The 16,806-nt window shown below is 38.8% G+C and overlaps 1 protein-coding gene across 4 annotated transcripts; it reads left to right on the plus strand.

The window, feature by feature from the left end:
* Positions 1 to 13: 13 nt before the first annotated feature.
* ift70 (intraflagellar transport 70) lies at positions 14 to 16,805 on the plus strand. 4 transcript variants are annotated; one of them, XM_020604905.1, is made up of 21 exons: positions 14 to 189; positions 454 to 519; positions 1,226 to 1,435; positions 3,306 to 3,362; positions 3,937 to 4,072; positions 4,939 to 5,043; positions 5,138 to 5,266; positions 8,433 to 8,482; positions 8,784 to 8,936; positions 9,449 to 9,514; positions 9,722 to 9,775; positions 10,096 to 10,161; positions 10,271 to 10,347; positions 10,867 to 11,074; positions 11,715 to 11,762; positions 12,501 to 12,572; positions 13,503 to 13,606; positions 14,019 to 14,097; positions 14,738 to 14,867; positions 16,006 to 16,163; positions 16,563 to 16,805. In XM_020604905.1, exons 1-20 carry the CDS (start codon positions 142 to 144, stop codon positions 16,140 to 16,142), a joined length of 1,995 nt encoding a protein of 664 aa, XP_020460561.1. In that variant the 5' UTR covers positions 14 to 141; the 3' UTR covers positions 16,143 to 16,163; positions 16,563 to 16,805. The 4 variants fall into 4 exon arrangements, with proteins under 4 accessions (XP_020460561.1, XP_020460560.1, XP_020460562.1 ...); XM_020604904.1 differs by lacking the exon at positions 16,563 to 16,805 and having other exon boundaries at positions 16,006 to 16,226; XM_020604906.1 differs by lacking the exons at positions 11,715 to 11,762; positions 16,563 to 16,805 and having other exon boundaries at positions 16,006 to 16,226.
* Position 16,806: the final 1 nt, after the last annotated feature.

Genomic DNA, 16,806 nt, shown 5'->3' on the forward strand with positions numbered 1-16,806 from the left:
TGTTAAGTTGTCTTTTACCGTTGCTAAGTAACTACTAAGCTTCTATCTGTCCCATGTTGTTTTGCAGTTCCTCAATCTTCTTATCGAGAATACACAAAGTTGCAAGCAGTTTGTTGTTGTTAAAACGGCCCATTTGAAGTCATGGCAGCTATTAAAGACGGAGAGTACACAGCTACAATCTACAAACTGGTGAGAATATTTATGTTTTCACTGAGGTTAGCTGCCCAGCTCAATTTTAAGCTAGCGTCGATACATTGACCGTAATAAAATAAAAAAACGCTAACCGAAACTCCATTCACATATCTCCAACCTAGTATTTCCTAATTTTCCACACAGACACACTCATAACAATTTAATCAGTTTCCCCAGTTAGATAGTGGCGATACTGTGTTATTAAGACGGACGCTTTACATAAAACCATCGCAGTTAAGCAAATTGTCAACTGTCTTTCAGATTAAAGACGGCCTATATGTAGAGGCAATTAACATCCTAAACGTTCAGCTTCAAAAACACACAAAGGTAAGTACCTGGAATAGTGTTCATGTAACGCATACTGTATATAGAAAATCTTTTTGAACAAATATTCATATTCATATATTCACGTCTAACAATGTAGGTATTTTTGCTTTTTTCTGCTTTTTGATATTTTATAGAAATAATTGATAATTACAGATTAATTAATAATTACTTAATAATTATTAATTGCAGTCCTAAATTTAAACGGAATATTGTTGTCTGTGTGTTGCGTTCGGGAAAGTTACAATTTGCTTGTGTAGTTGTGCTCCTGATCCTCTCTTATTTGTCTGTTAGACTTTTCTTATCATTTTATTAATTTGTTTCACTTAAACTACCTTTTTAAAATATCATTTTATTTTATTTTATTCTGGTGTTTAATCTCTATTTTCATTGTTATTCTAATACTTTTCTTTGCCTATGTATTTGCCTCAGTGTTTGAAATGTACTATATTAATAAAACTGCCTTGCCTAGACTGTAAAAACAACTATTAAAAATAATGGGTTCTGTTGATCTAGGTTTAGTTTTTGATAGTGCACTTTGTGCTGTTATACTTGGACATCCTGAATTACACTGTATTTCATTGTTGTTGTGTCTTAAATACTATGTTAAAGGGTGAGATTATTTTTCTTTATCCACACAGTTTTCTATTGCAAAACACTGCATGTGACTATCAGTATAACTCACTCTTGCTTTTGATTTTTGTCCCAGTCCAGGGCAGCACTGTCTCTGCTGGGTTACTGCTACTATCACATCCAGGACTTCACCAGTGCTGCAGAGTGCTATGAGCAGCTCACACAGCTGCACCCAGATGTGGAGGAGTACAAGGTGTACTATGCACAGTCCCTGTACAATGCTGGTGCTTATCCTGAAGCCACCAAGGCTTCCTTCTTATTAGACAACCCCAGCAGTCACACCAAGGTACAGCATGTACACACTACTGGGCTGAAAAAGCAGGATAAAATAAAGACCTTGTATTACTCAAATGGACTTCTATCAGCAGCTCAATTCAGTCCCACAGCATTGTTTTGTGGGACATCTGAAAGTGTTTTGGTCCAGGTGTTCCATCACTGCTTGCTTCAGATTTGCAATTTATGAACAACTCTGCCTCATTTAAACTGAAATCTTTCACTCTGTTCCCCCATCTGTTCCACACTTTTTATCACTGGGAGCCTTTGTTCAACAGGAGTGCTCTAACAAAGCCATATGGGCCATAAATGCACAACAAATGAAATAAAGCAAGCAAAAATGTGTATAGTTCAGCAACAGGGGCCACGTTTTTATTAAAGTGGCAATGGCATGATCATTTCCAGCCATTTCATGTTTAATCTTGGGTACCTTGGGAAATCTTGGGGGTGGCTGTGGCTCACAAGGTAGGGCAGTCGTCTCCTGACCAGCAAGTTGGTGGTTCGACTCCCGGTCTCCCTGCATACCCAAGACACTGAACCCCGAATTGCTCCCGGTGGCTTGACTAGCGCCGGTGTGTGGCAGCTTGTCGTCATCGATGGGTGAATGGTGTATGATCTCCTGTAAAGCGCTTTGGCCAGTGCAACACACTGTGGAAAAATGCACTATATAAATACAGTCCATTTACCATTTACCTCTAGATTAGCTTTACACCCATCATAACTCCAAATCATCTGTAATTATTTCAGAACAGTAAAACCAGAGAGCCTGTTCCTAAAAATGAGACCTCCTGCTGCTGGTGTGCATAGCACAACAGCATTAATTTGAATTTCTCCTCCATAGATAGGTAAGCAACAGTATATGTACCAAGGAAAAGAGATGTGTAACACTCTAAACAAAGCACGTAATTGAGAAACCCCATATTTTAACTGGCTTAATGCAGACATAGTAACTTCTCCAGCCTTACAACAATTCTCTCTAACATTACAGAAACAAGGCATTAACAGACATGCAACATTTTTCTTTTTAAACTTAACGTTAAATCCCACCAAGTAGTGGAAACATCACTCCCTTTCAAGTAGCTCCAAGGTTGGTAAATCCAACCGGTGGTCACTGCGTCTTCCCTCACACGACCACATAAAGTCCCAAAGCAGTGAAATTAGCATAGCACCAACAATAACATTATGGATCGTTAGAATCTGCTCATTAACCCACATCACATGCGGCAAACATACTGGCCTCAAGCAGTCAAAACAAACAGATACTGTGCTCCAGGCGAATCCAGTGGTGATGAGATGATCACTAACCATGCTGGGGCTTCACTGGCCGGCTTCAGGCAAGTTCACATGAATGCTCAATTGCCTGGAGAATATACCCATTCAAGGAAATCCTTAAACTATCATGTAATCATTTATGTTAGAAAAAAAGTCATGTGAATGGGATTTTGCAAGACTTGTATAAACCGAGTTGCTTCTGCATAGAAGTACTAGAACATACATACCACCTAATTTTTTGAGCTTTAGGTCATGTCTAAGATGATAATTCAGCATTGCAACATTGTAGATAAGTCAGAAAACAAGGAAAATCATTTAACTCAAAGACAAAATAATGCAGCTAATAACAATGTTGTTAAGTCGATCTTGTCAGTATGTTATTAAGTATAAACATGTAATTTTGACAAAACAAATGTTAATTCATTTTGGCAAAACAGGTTCAAGCTCATGAAACTTAATTGTGTATGACATTTTGGATCAGTTTGTATTCCATGTTAGTGTTTTTTGCCCAGCACTTGGCTTTTCACATCATGTCACTGTTTTACTTTTGGTTTGTCGTCCCCCCCCCACATCTCTCTCTATCTTCATCTCTCTCTCTGTCTCTCGTGTAGATGGTCAAGCTGAAAGCCTGTATAAAATATTGTGAGGAAGATTACTCCACCGCCAAGGTGACAAGCTCTTACACATTATCTGATAAACCATATAATTTATACCATTTCTTTTTAATGTGGCAGCAATTTTGAATCATTATTATCTGCAGCCAGACACACACAGTCATTTACGTTCTACTGATTGCACTTGTGTATAGTGTACTTGTATGGCTGTATATTGTGAGGACCTTTTGAGTTTTAGTCCATGGAAGTGAGGACATTTTGACCAGTCCTTCAAAGAGCTGTTCAAGAATTAAGTCTTAGTTTTAGGGTTTGGGTTAGAATTAGGTATAGGTCAGTATTAGGATAAGGCTTGGGATGAGGCATTTAGTTGTTAAGGTCAAGTATGTTAAGGCACTAAGGAATGCATCATGTAAATGAATGTCCTTATGTATGTGCCTGTAATATTCAGATTTCTGGGACCAAAATCTGTTAACACATTTACTTTGTGGAGACTTGCCTCCCTCACGAAGACCTGGTGCTGATCCTCACCATGTAAATCATTGAATTTTAGGGTGATGACTTGGTTTAAGGTTAGGGTAAGTCTTCAGGAAATGACTATATGTCTATCTGTGTGTCTATGTGGGAGCAGTCACTGTTGGAGCAGTTGCCCCCGGATGACCCAGACTATGTCTACAATGTGGGCTGCTTACTGTACCAGGACGAGCAGTACGAGGAGGCCTGCAAGAAGTTCATGTCTGCCATGCAGGTGCTGGGATATGTTCCAGGTAGTTTCCCAAAGACACACACATGAATACACCTTCAGTGACACTGGCTTTTACTACAAGATATTGCAACATGTTGCTGGTTCCACTGTTGAGGAGTTGCTTTCAGATTGTGAAGAACTTTGGTGGTTGTTTGATAACATTGTTTCACCGAGAAAAAGAGCAGACCTGCAACATCACACAAGGAGGGGCACATACTATACTGTACATGATCTTCTACTAACTAAAATGACCTCGAGGTATGATGATTAGGATCTGATTTACCTGAGGTGACAATGATTGATTGATTGATTGATTGATTGATTGATATTGTAGTCTGAGGGCCTTGGAGGCAAATAGTTTGGGGGATGCTAGATGAGGAGAAACTCTTAACATATGAAAGTGCAGTATACAGACACAAATTGAAAAAATAAAAAATTCAGAAGAATACTCTTATCTTCTGGAGAGTGCCTACAAAAACTGCCAGTTTTTCTAATTTCACTCACTCAGTCTTTCATGTTAAACTGTTGTCAGGTAGGTTGTTCCAGTCATCTTGGAGAGGCTGCCACAGTTATTCAGTGGATTAGCCTGCCTCAGTGACTTCTTCTCGTCATGTAATCCCAGACTGTCTTCGTGATGTTGAGATCAGGGCTTTGTAGTGGACAATGCCATCTTTATGACTCTGGCTGTATGTACGGGATCTTTGCCAAGTGTATAAAACCTTTGAACAGTATTGTATATTTATATTTTAGTTTGTTTTATTATTGCAAAAATACCTTTCAATATCAGCCCTTTAAATGTGTTCTGCTTACAGCTAGCTTATATTTGAGAATTTTCTTATTTATCCTGCAGTTTTTATAGTCTTTCTTTTTCTTTTCTTCCTTTCTCAGCATTATCTTACAACATTGCCCTGTGTTACTACAGCCTGAAAAACTACAGTCAGGCCCTTAAATACATTGAAAAGATCATAGAACGTGGCATCAGGGAACATCCAGGTAAAGTCATGTTTCAGTGATCTACAACAGTCTGTTTTAAGCTATTTGATCGAATGACAAGTCTTTTTGACCAATATTGTTTTTTGTGTACCAGAGCTGAGTGTTGGGATGACGACTGAGGGCATTGACGTCCACAGCGTGGGCAACACGTTGGTGCTGCATCAGACAGCCCTGATCGAAGCCTTCAACCTCAAAGCTGCTGTTGAATACCAGCTGAAGAACTGTAAGGACCCCACTCAGTACATCTGAAACTTTGCATGTATCATAAAAGCATGACAACAGAGGGACAAAAACTATTGAAATCATAATTTTTGGCGTTCTCACACATCTGCAATAAATGTTTGAGTAACCATCATTGCTATTACAACACAGCAGTGATTTAACCTATAGCCATGTCATAAGAGCTTGTACATTTTTTATTCTTAAGGGTGTGGTTGCTTTTTCATTTGGAAAAGAAATGCAGTGGACAGGAAATGACGTATAATACATCTGATTTGTTCACCATAAACAACAAAATCAGCAGGGGAGCTTGAAATGACCCTTTACTCAAGTACTGTCCTAAAGAACAATTTTGAGGTACTTGTACTTTGAGTATTTCCAGTTTATGCTCCTTTATGCTTTTACTATACTTTTGACTGCATTACATTTATCTGACGTGTAGTGATTAGTTACTTTGAAGATCAAGATGCTACAGACAAAACATGATCAATCTACAAAATACAATGCATACATGATTATTTTTAATGCCTTATTTACTTTTTGTTGCTAATACTTCTTTATGTTTTCTTACATATTACTAAGCAAGATTCTAAATTGGTGATATTTACTTATAATGGAGTATTTTTACTTTGTAGTACTGATATTTTTATTTAGGTAACAGATCTAAATAGTTCTTCTACCACTGCTGAATAGCATTAGCAGAAATTGTCATACACCACATAAATGAGCACTAGCACTAAAGATGAGGACAAAATTTGAGTGACTGTGAGGAATTCCAGTATTTTAGGCATAAAACCTGCACTGCAGAGGCTCAGTGAAAACTGACTTAAACAAGCTTCTTTTGCTAAATGAAAGAATACCTTCCTGGCATGGTTTGTATTATAGTTTAGATGTGGATTCAAATGCAAAACAGAGCCAGGTAGATGTATTGAAGGGATGCAGAGCTTTATTACAGTAAAAAAAACAAAAAAAAAACAGGTGAACACTATGGCAGAGTATAAACAAGAGTGACCTCAGGCTAAACACTAGATATATGTGGGAAAGCAAAGGTTAAGATAATACTTAGCAATAATCACCAAAACTGAAAGACCAAGAGCTAAATACACAGAACAACATCTTGGCAGGAAAGAAGGAGAACACATTTTCCCATAAGAAGCAGTACAGTAAGTATGTCTTGACTTAACAGGTGTGAAGGGGAGTAAGCTATGCAGACTGAACAAACATTAATGAGATCCAAAGAAATGCTGAAGTCCATCATAAACATGAAAAGCATAAACGTTGGAACAGCGCCGCTGACCAGAAACTTGAGTCCATACGTAAACACGATAAGCTAAAAAAAGTGTTGAACAGAAACTGCGTGCGAAATGTCCATGAAACGATGATCACAGGCGCTAACGCAGTCACGTCAGGCTGGCGGTTTACTGTAAACACATTGAATTTGCTGAATTTACTCACCCTCACGGCTGTACTCACAATATGCTACCACCTGCAGCTGCTCAACTATATCATAGGAATTGTTTTGGGCAATGTACAGTATTTCCTGTTTACCTCTACAAAGGTACTTTAATTTTTATGCAAACCAGCCAAGCATGACAACATTATTATAATACTCTATGTGTTTATCTGGGTTATTCTTTCTCAACTACAGAATATATGAGTCAAGCCAAAATTCAGTGCTTTCGTAGAACTGAGAAGTTTGTGAATGTAGCCACAGAGAGAGAAGAGAAATTGATAAGAAAAGATGAAAATCACAGAAAAGACATTATAAAGCCGCTTTTTATCTTCAAAAGCAGAGTTTCACTCCCTCCTTTCTCAGCCCTCTGACACATTATCAGAGCAAAGCTTTAAAGAACAGTGATCACAGGACCAAAAGTAGTAAAGGAGGATGTCTGAAGCCCACATCAAACATCTGTTCTATCAAAATGACAGGGAGCTGCATCACCTGCAATATGTCCTCTTTGAGACAAGACAAGAGAATAAAGGTGCCTGAGGCCAGATCTGAATCGAGCCTGTAAGGTTGAACCTGCATATAGAGATTAAAAGAAGTTGAATGGGGCATTATGGTAGTCTAGTTAAGAGACTAACTAACTATAACCACAGTCTCCCTTCTAAATTACTCTTTCTCTCGCCCCATATTTCCTGTCTGTATCGCAAATATCTGCTGAGTGCAAAAATCCAAGTAATGCTGCACGTTTCAGGAATCATGCAATGAAAGATCTTTTTACATTAAGTAACAGAGTATCAAAGTTTATATCCACAAACTATATGTGTAACACTGGAAAAGAAAAAAAAGTGAAATAGGTAGATTGTTAGTCAACATCCAAATTGAATCTCACTTGAAAGTTTAGGTAACTTTTTAACTTAGCTTTGCATCAGTTGTATTATTTAAGTATTTTGAAATATTATTTATATTATTTAGTTATTGAAATATATATTCATCCATTTTAAAATCAATGTACAGATGGGAAGCTGTCCTTAGTCCAGTCTGTCACTGCCACTGAGTCATGACTGTCTTTTTAACCTGAGAGAAGTGAAAGTGGTGTACAAATAGTACCCTCTAGTGGAAGTACAGTTCTATCTGTGTGAAGAAGGAAAAACTAATACCATTAGGCAAAAGGAATGAATAAATCATTTTTATTGTGCATGTACATGTCATAAAGTACACTTAGTTTTCATAGTTTGAGACTCATCCACCGCAAAATCACAAACCTTCTTTGCAGCCATTTAATTTTATTTATTCGTTTTATTAATCCTTAATTAAGATTTTGACCAATGAAGGAACAAGTCTGCAATCTGACAAGCATGGATGTGAACAATGCAGTAAATGAATAATTCATAAAACTGTAAATGTCTCACAAGTAAGAAAATGTGCTTGACATGTTTCTCAGAACTCAAACATACACAGTATTTTTGGTGAGAAATAGTGAAGGTACACCTTCACAGTTTTACAGATTATTCATTTACTGCATTGTTCATATCCATCTCTGTAACTCCACAGTTCACCTTTTAGTGTTGATCAGCAACTTTCCTCATAACAGTTGTTAAGCCTCTAGTCTGTTTAACTTGTACTAATTTATAAAGCTTTTTTTGCAAATAAAAGTCAAACACTGATACAAACTAAAATTAGCCCCTTTTTTCTCTTTTGTTTGCTTTCATCTGGATTCCTGCAGTGAAAGGAGCTCAGGAAGCTCTGACAGACATGCCCCCGAGATCAGAGGAGGTAATATCATCACCCATTTCCTCCCAGTGTACTCTTTTTCTGTGTGTAGCTGGATTTGCTACACTCTCAGATTTGTGTGTTTATTCTACTGTAATCTGAATTAAAGCTGCCTGAACCTGTCCCACTGACAGCCTGGAGATAAGAGAGACTAATGGAATATTAGAATAGAGACATTGATGTGAAGGCTTACATGGAGGTAATTAGCTTTAGCTAGGTGTACCTAATTAACTTAGCACTGAGTGTAGTAATCACATACATTTATTATCTGGACATATTTTGATGCCTGCATGTGTTTTGTCAGGAGCTGGACTCAGTGACACTCCACAACCAGGCTCTGTTGAACATGGACACAAAGCCATCGGAGGGTTTTGAGAAGCTGGCCTTCCTGCTGCAGCAGCCCACCTTCCCCCCCGTCACCTTCGGAAACCTGCTGCTGCTCTACTGCAAACATGAGGTACACCTCAGGCCAGTGTGTGTCAGGGAATCCTAACCTGCTCGCGGCCTGTTGTAGACTAGTTCAGGTGTCATCGCTGCAGTAGCGTCTCACTTGTAAGCCCGTGGAGTAACATTCAGTGTATGTAAAGGATTTTATTTTCTTAACCACTGTTACATAGTGATTAAAATGCCATTAAAAAGATTATAATCTAAAAACGTCCACAAAATATTGTCAGTTTTTAATAGATTGTACAGGACGTAATGGCAATGTCAACCCTGGAGAGCTGTCTTTGTTATACAGAGAATTATCATAATTTTCCTTTAAAACCATGATACCCTCCACCACATGAGGAACTGTGTCTGCAGTTTCCACCATACTGTCAACCAGTGAGGGTCTGTGCACAGAGGATTTGAAGTCATGTGGTGTGACTCTTTGTGGAAAGAGCTGGAAACACAGAGGGCTGCGGAGAGATGTGGGGTTTCATTAAAATGGTATTAATATCTCTGCTGGATTCAATCTCTCTCTCTCAGTACTTTGACCTGGCAGCTGATGTCCTGGCAGAAAACGCCCATCTCACCTACAAACTCCTCTCCCCTGTAAGTTGCATTCTCTGTTCACATGGGAGTGTTTCATCAAAAATCACGCCAGGTCCTAATTAAATCACATTGCATAAACTAATCTTTGTTTTGATTCTTTATTTTTCTTGTTTACTTACAGATTAAAATAAATTTTCATCTGCTTAAGAATCTTGTAAATTTACTGATGAATCCACGTGTAATTTGACACTTTTTTGTCCTTTCTAGTACCTGTATGAGTTCCTTGATGCCTTGTTGACCTGCCAGACAGCACCAGAGGAGGTACAGTGATGATAACAAAGTGAATAAGCCTTAAAAATAAAGGCAGCATGAATAAATATTTTAATGTAAACCATGGATCAACCCTCTAAGTGTAATGTGAAAGTTGTTACTCATAGCCCATTATGTGTTTTATTCTGTTGAACATTTTTTGCACAAAACTCCTGCACAGCGCAGCTTTATCTCAAGATTGCACTTCCACCATTTTACATATTACATCTGAAAGCTTTAGCTTAAATTTTGTTGTGTTTTTATTCATGGATAAAATCAGATAAGACCATTTTCACCCTTTTGTTTGTGCAATTTGTCTGTTTATTTCACAGGCTTTTAGGAAGTTTGATGAGATGAACGCCAGACTAACTGAGCAGCTGCGTAAGCTGGCCAAGCAGGTTGTATACCTTCTCCCTCCTGTTCCACTCTGCACAGTTTTAAAACTATCTATGTTTTTAGTTATTTATTAGATGTTGTTTTGTATGAATGTTTATTTTCTATATGCAGGTGCAGGAGGCCCGGCTCGCTCGAGATGATGAAACACAGAAGAAAGCCCTGCAGGAATATGACCTGATGCAGGAGAAGTAAGAGGACACACACACACTCCTACGCATCACTTTCTTATTCTCTGAGAGTTTTCTTTCTAATTATTTTCATGCCTTCCACAATAGCCTTTTTTTATCACAGCTTCAAGAGCATTCCACCCTGTATTGCACATATTGTATGGGCAAGTGACAAATAAAACCTTTGAATCTAGAATCTTTAGTGAAGCACGGTTCATGCCCCACAAGAAATAGTAATTATAAGAAATGTGTTCTTAGCAAGATGAAATTAAAGGTTTGACAAATAATTCTCTCTACATGTTATTGTTATATTCAAAGGCTCCAGTTCAATTAATTGAACCAAAACAAATAAGGACTTTATAATTAGAGAAATAGCAGAACCTATTAAAAATCTGATTACTTGATCCTTGACTACAGGTTTTTCTATCCATAACCATGTTAGGAATTCTTGCTCAGGCAGTCACTTCTTCTCTCTGCAGTGCTTCACCTCATTACCTCCTTTTTCATCTTTCCCATCTGATTGGCTGGGTCTTGTCTCAGGTACATTGTGGTCCTGATGGCCCAGGCCAAGATCTACTGGAATCGTGAGAACTTCCAAATGGTGGAAAAGCTCTTCCGCAAGTCGGTGGAAGTTTGTAATGAGGATGACACCTGGAAGCTGAACGTGGCCCACGTGCTCTTCATGCAGAACAAGTACAAGGAAGCCATCGGCTTCTACGAACCCATCGTCAAGAAGCACTACGATAATGTGAGTGCTTCGGAATGGCTGATCATATTTGTGATGAAAATAAATGTGTGGAGGGAGCCCTAGAATGTCATTCACCTATCAGCACCACAGACAGTGTCGTGGCAAAAATCAATTCACAGGGAGAATCACTGCAGTGCCAATCATCATTTATTGAACAATATTTTATGATAATGATTGAGAGGGCAAGAAACAGGATCACCTGTCAGGTTTGGGCCTCTGCAGAGAAAGTCAGGCTGTCAGTCAGCAGGTCTAGTCTTCTCCTCGGGTCTTCACACACACTCCTGATCAGCTCTGCAGCTAACTACTGTATATGGCCATTTCCCAACTTCCTGTAATTGTCTAGATCTTGACGTCCAACCGGGCCCCCACCCTGGTTACACTTCTCTATTTTTGGGAACCCCCTGCACACTGTGCTAAACAACAGGAAGTTTGGGGCCCAATGTTCTTGCAGAGACCCGTACAAAGGAGCAGAGAGTTCACTCTGACCATACTACATATTGTGCATTAACATTTACCTGTCAAATATGCTAATAACTATTAACTATATTCTGATCCTATTATGATTATATTCAGTTTGCTTTTACCACTACAACAGTTAGAGAGTCAAGGTGAAATGTTGACAGTTTGCCTTTCTGTTCAGATGGAGCAGTGTAACATTCAGGAGTGTCCCTGCAAGTGCGGACCCTCGGTAAAAACAGACACCGAACAGTTTTTACTCCTTTGCTGTGTCTTCACATCTGTGCATTACATCTTTTTTGATATTTTCCTGGTTTTGCTGTTGCTGCTGTTTGCTGTGGTGCTTCTGACATTTCTTGCATCTAAAAAATTTGAGTTTTGTCAAATTTCAGAAAATAAAGTCATGATAAATGTAGCTGAGGGTCCTGGAATGAACCCATTCATCATTGAATAGGCACAAGAAATGTGAAAATGAATAATTATATCAGTGCTGCATTGTTTAGTAGGGGTTCGTAACATCCTGGAATGTTTGAAAGTATCCAAAGTGAAGTAATGTTCTTGAGTATGGTTTCATGTGGCATTTAACATCTTAAATTCCATTTATATTTTTATAGCCATTTGAAGATTTCCTATTGCTGTTCTGGTGAGAAATGACATCAGTTGTCACATTTATCCTCTAACATATCAAATGCTGCTTTTATTTTCTATTGTGAATGACTGTCACAGAAGAAATTTTAATTTTCTAAACTAATGAGAATTAGGAAAAGACAGAAAATGTCTAAAATCATGTTGAGAACACCACTTGGTTGTTTTAGTTTCAACCAAGGTTTCTTAAAAGTCCTGGTGCTGAATGAAAATATTCTGTAAAATGAAACTAACACAAGTGGTATCAGCCATGCATTTGAAACTCATTAAATAATGCTTAAAAGGCTAATGATAAATAAATGTGTGTGTGTGTGTGTCACTGTAGATCCTGAATGTTAGCGCCGTGGTCCTGGCCAACCTGTGTGTGTCCTACATCATGACCAGCCAGAATGAAGAGGTAATGTACAGTTCTTCAGATATCCTGTCGGTGCTAGCAGCGCCATTCTCACGCCGCTCATAAATACTAAGTGGAATCCAGCCTGCACCTGCATTGTTGGTCAGAGAAACATAGTATTTTTTGTTACTGAGGTATGAACAGAAATGAAGTGTCAGTCTGCTCTGAAACTGTTTGATGCTACTAAGCTGCGGAGCAGTGAGTTTACTTCCTTGTTCTTCGTGCATCTTTCATTTTTCTTTCCAAATTGTTTACAAAGTGCTAAACCCAACTTATTTTGTGACACAAGCAGGCTGCCACCACTGCAGAGTTTGTGGTTGGTGATGTAATAGGTGACTGTAGGCATTTGGCTGAATAATATGACTGATGCTTCAAAATTCACCTTTCTGTCTACAGTTCTTCAAAAAGCAAACTTAGTGGCAGCTACAATACAGGTCTAAATATGACCCAAAGTGAAAGTATTTACTAAAGTATTGTGCGGAACAATTTTACTTTTTTATGCCAGTTAATACTTCTATTCCATTACATTTCAGATGGCAATGTTGTAGTTATTTTTAGATTCTGCTGTGCAGCAGTATGTAAAATAGTTGACATTAGTTCCAACTCATTCAGTGACAGTAAAACATTTGTTCTACGTAATAAGTTCTTTTACTATTTATACTTTAATACTTTATAATCTGCCGATAATACTTATGTACAGGATCTCAGTAATTATTCCACCTCTAGCTGGGGCCTGCAGTAATGGGCTTTTTTTATTGTAACAGGTGTTGTTTTCCTTCTTTTAATTTCGAAACTTTCATGTTGTGTCTCTTGTGTTTCTGTGTGGGATTATCATTTATAGGATTAATTAACATTCTTCTGCCTTGTTTAGTTTAGCTGACGCTAATCGGTCTTGCCTCTCTGTTTCCTTCTCATGTTGTCCTGATCTAACAGGCTGAAGAGCTGATGAGGAAGATTGAGAAAGAGGAGGAGCACATCTCTTATGACGACCCAGAGAAGAAAGTCTTCCACCTCTGCATCGTCAACCTGGTCATCGGGTGAGTTCCATCTGCTGCTGCCTTTCACTAATCCTGCTGCAAAAACTGACTGAGGGCTTGAATCACACAGGAGGTGCTTTTAGCAGCAGAGTTGTGAAGGAAGCTTTTCATAATCTGAATTTGCATTTTTGTGTTCTCCTGTTCTTTCTGCTCAGAGAGTCTCATGAAGTTTGAATTATTTTACCATCAAAGTCAGTAAGCGATCAATCGTATGCTTTGAACGCTATCCCACAGCCTTCTTCAGTAAATGGAAGGTGTCATTACATGACCAAACTGTAGAACTTCATGTCCTATCAGTCAAATGAAATGAAATCCACTGAATTGTCAGTTCCATTGAAATTTGGTGATTAAAACGAACATTATTAAAACAGAATTGTTTTCTTCATATTCTGAAACTGCATCTATTTTTCAGGACGCTGTACTGTGCTAAAGGGAATTACGAGTTTGGCATCTCTCGCATCATCAAGAGCCTGGAGCCGTACAATAAGAAGGCGAGCCGTTTAAGTGTTCTTAGAGATTTTTCCAGCATTAAGACACAGTAAGCCAGCAGGGAGTATTTTATCTGAGTGAGGCTGTGAAGCTGAGTGATGGACAGGAGATCATAAATACAAGATTAATTTTATTAGCATTAAAATGTCACATCTGAAAGAGAAATATCAGTTGTGGTCACTTTGAACCAAAAATAACAACCTTAGCTGTCCAAGATTCTCTCACTGATGGTCTTCTCCGAGGTCGAGTTGCTCTTGTTGGGACCTTTGACCTCATCCAGTCACAACCCGGACTCTGGCTGCAGCTGAGTCCACTAAGCTCCAGCTGAGAACACAAGCCATCGTCTTGAGTGTGTGCTCTCTCGTTCTCACAGCAATCTCACCACAGAATTCACAGCAAAAGCAGAGAGGAGTTTGATTATGTGAAGCCTGATGAGACATACAGTCATGCCCGCTTTCCACAACCTGACCATCACGTCTAAATTCTGGTTCACAGAGGAATGTCACTGCTACATATCATCCTGTTAGAAAAGCAAAGACATGAGCAGGACAATATTATTAGTCTTGTTAAATTAACATGAATGTTGTTGTATTAAAATATGACAAATGCATGTGAGTAAAATGTAAATTTGTGTGTGTGTAGCTGGGGACAGACACATGGTTCTACTCCAAGCGTTGTTTCCTGTCTCTGCTGGAGAACATGTCCAGACACCTGGTCGTCCTGACAGATGCTGTATTACAGGAGTGTGTTCAGTTTCTGGAGCACTGTGAGGGTGAGCAATAGCCACACACACACACACACACACACACACACACACACACACACGCACGCACGCACACACTCATGTCTTACTGTAGTTGTGAGGACATTCATTGACATAATATATTCCCTACCCACATACCGGAACCTTTACTATCACAACTAAACGCCTAACCCCAGACTCTGCAGTAACGTAAACAGAATTCTAACGGGCTAAAATGTCCTCACAACAATTGCATTGACACACACACAGCTGCACAACTGATGGACTGTTGCACTACAGTACCATTGTCTTCACAATCAATGTGATGACAGGCTTCATTTAATTTCACTTTTAATAGTCAACATGTCAGTTGGAAACAGAGCAAAGTACTTTGAGAGATGAGATGTAGTAATTCTTTTTTATCATAATAGGCTGTCAATGAATATTTTTCATCATAGTTTTCAGTGACTGTCAAAATCCACTGACTACCAAATTCTGATTTTCATCAGCTTTGCTGAGCGGGTTCATGTTGTCCAAAGGAGCAAGCTGTAAGGTTGACCTGTGGCCTTTCTTCTACTTCTGCCTTTAGATCAGACTGCGGATGTTTCTCCAATCACTTATTTTATCGTTCCTTGTGTCCTTGATCCTTGCTCAACCCAGAACTTGTTCCAGTTAGTTGACCAAGGATTCAGGATGTTCCAAGTCTCTTATATCAGCTCTGAGAAGCGAGGATGAACGAGCAAGGACAGTGTTGGAAGAGGCATGAGCAAAGATACACAAGAGTATCCATCATGGAGGTTTTTTTTATCAACAGACACACCCCTTTATCAGAAATCAGTGGGTGATTGGACAATTCAGATGAAGGATCAGGGGAAAGGACATCTCATGTCGTTAACGTGTTTTCTCGAGTCTTCTCTCCTAGCATATCTCCTTGCATTTTTTCCTCGCAACTTATGTGGGAGGCACTAAGACACAAGGAAAAGGCACAAGTGAGGAATATGACTGTGCTTATAAGAGATTTTTTTTTAATTATTTTTAGCTCTAACATTATAAAAATCCTCAGAAACACATTCGTAATGTAGTGTGTTATGAATATTGCAGATTTCAGGAGACACTAGTAAGCCTTAAGCCAGTTAATTCAGTTTTTTTTTTTCTGGCTCACCTGCAGTGTATGGTAAAGACGTGCCAGCCATCATCGAGCAGCCACTGGAGGAGAGCCACATTCACATTGGGAAGAACACTGTCACCTACGAAGCTCGACTACTCAAGGCACTGTTCTACGAGGTCACCGGCTGGAACAAGTGACTTCATCACACGAGGGACAATGTAATGTCTGAGGTTTACTGGTCCTCATTTATTAAATCAAAGGCATCACTGGCTGTATACAGAGATGGTATTTTATCAGTGGATTATCTAAATTCAGTGGGAACAAGACAATAAGCAGACATATCCTGGTTTACACACACACACACACACACACTTAAAATCACTGGCAGATATGCTGTGCAGCTTAATGTTTCTGGAACTCAAAATCAGCTTTGCCTGTTTGCCTTTGGGCAGCTTTTGGTCTCTCTCTCTCTCTCTCTCTCTCTCTCATCCACACTCACACACACACCCCAGTTTTTATTGTGAAGTTGAATTGAGCTGGGGGAGTTCTGGCTGAAAGATATAATCCCAGTGCCCCTCAGCAGAATCTTACATAATCAGTTTGTCTTCTTTTCACAGTACGTCCTCAGCTCCACATCAGAGTCTTAAGAGCACAAATATAAGAGGAGATGGACATTTTCACTACTTCTCAATGTTAAAGAGGATGAAAATGATATTCAGGCTTTGTTTTATTAGTTGTGTTTATTTTGCTAACACAAAATACATGATAACAGTTTCTACTGTATGTTGTATTTTAAGTTCATTCACAAATATTCATTGGTTCATGCAGATCTTCTTTAGTCAGTGCTGGTTGTACAGCCAC

This window comes from Monopterus albus, unplaced genomic scaffold, assembly GCF_001952655.1.
Source record: "Monopterus albus unplaced genomic scaffold, M_albus_1.0 scaffold68.1, whole genome shotgun sequence".
Lineage (NCBI taxonomy): Eukaryota > Metazoa > Chordata > Actinopteri > Synbranchiformes > Synbranchidae > Monopterus > Monopterus albus.

Bases quoted from the DNA above. Each gene is read 5' to 3' on its own strand.
- ift70 (XM_020604905.1), top strand. From the start codon at position 142: ATGGCAGCTATTAAAGACGGAGAGTACACAGCTACAATCTACAAACTG. The intron at 1,436-3,305 runs GTACAGCATGTA...TCTCTCGTGTAG, and splicing joins ACCCCAGCAGTCACACCAAG to ATGGTCAAGCTGAAAGCCTG. The intron at 9,515-9,721 runs GTAAGTTGCATT...TGTCCTTTCTAG, and splicing joins CCTACAAACTCCTCTCCCCT to TACCTGTATGAGTTCCTTGA.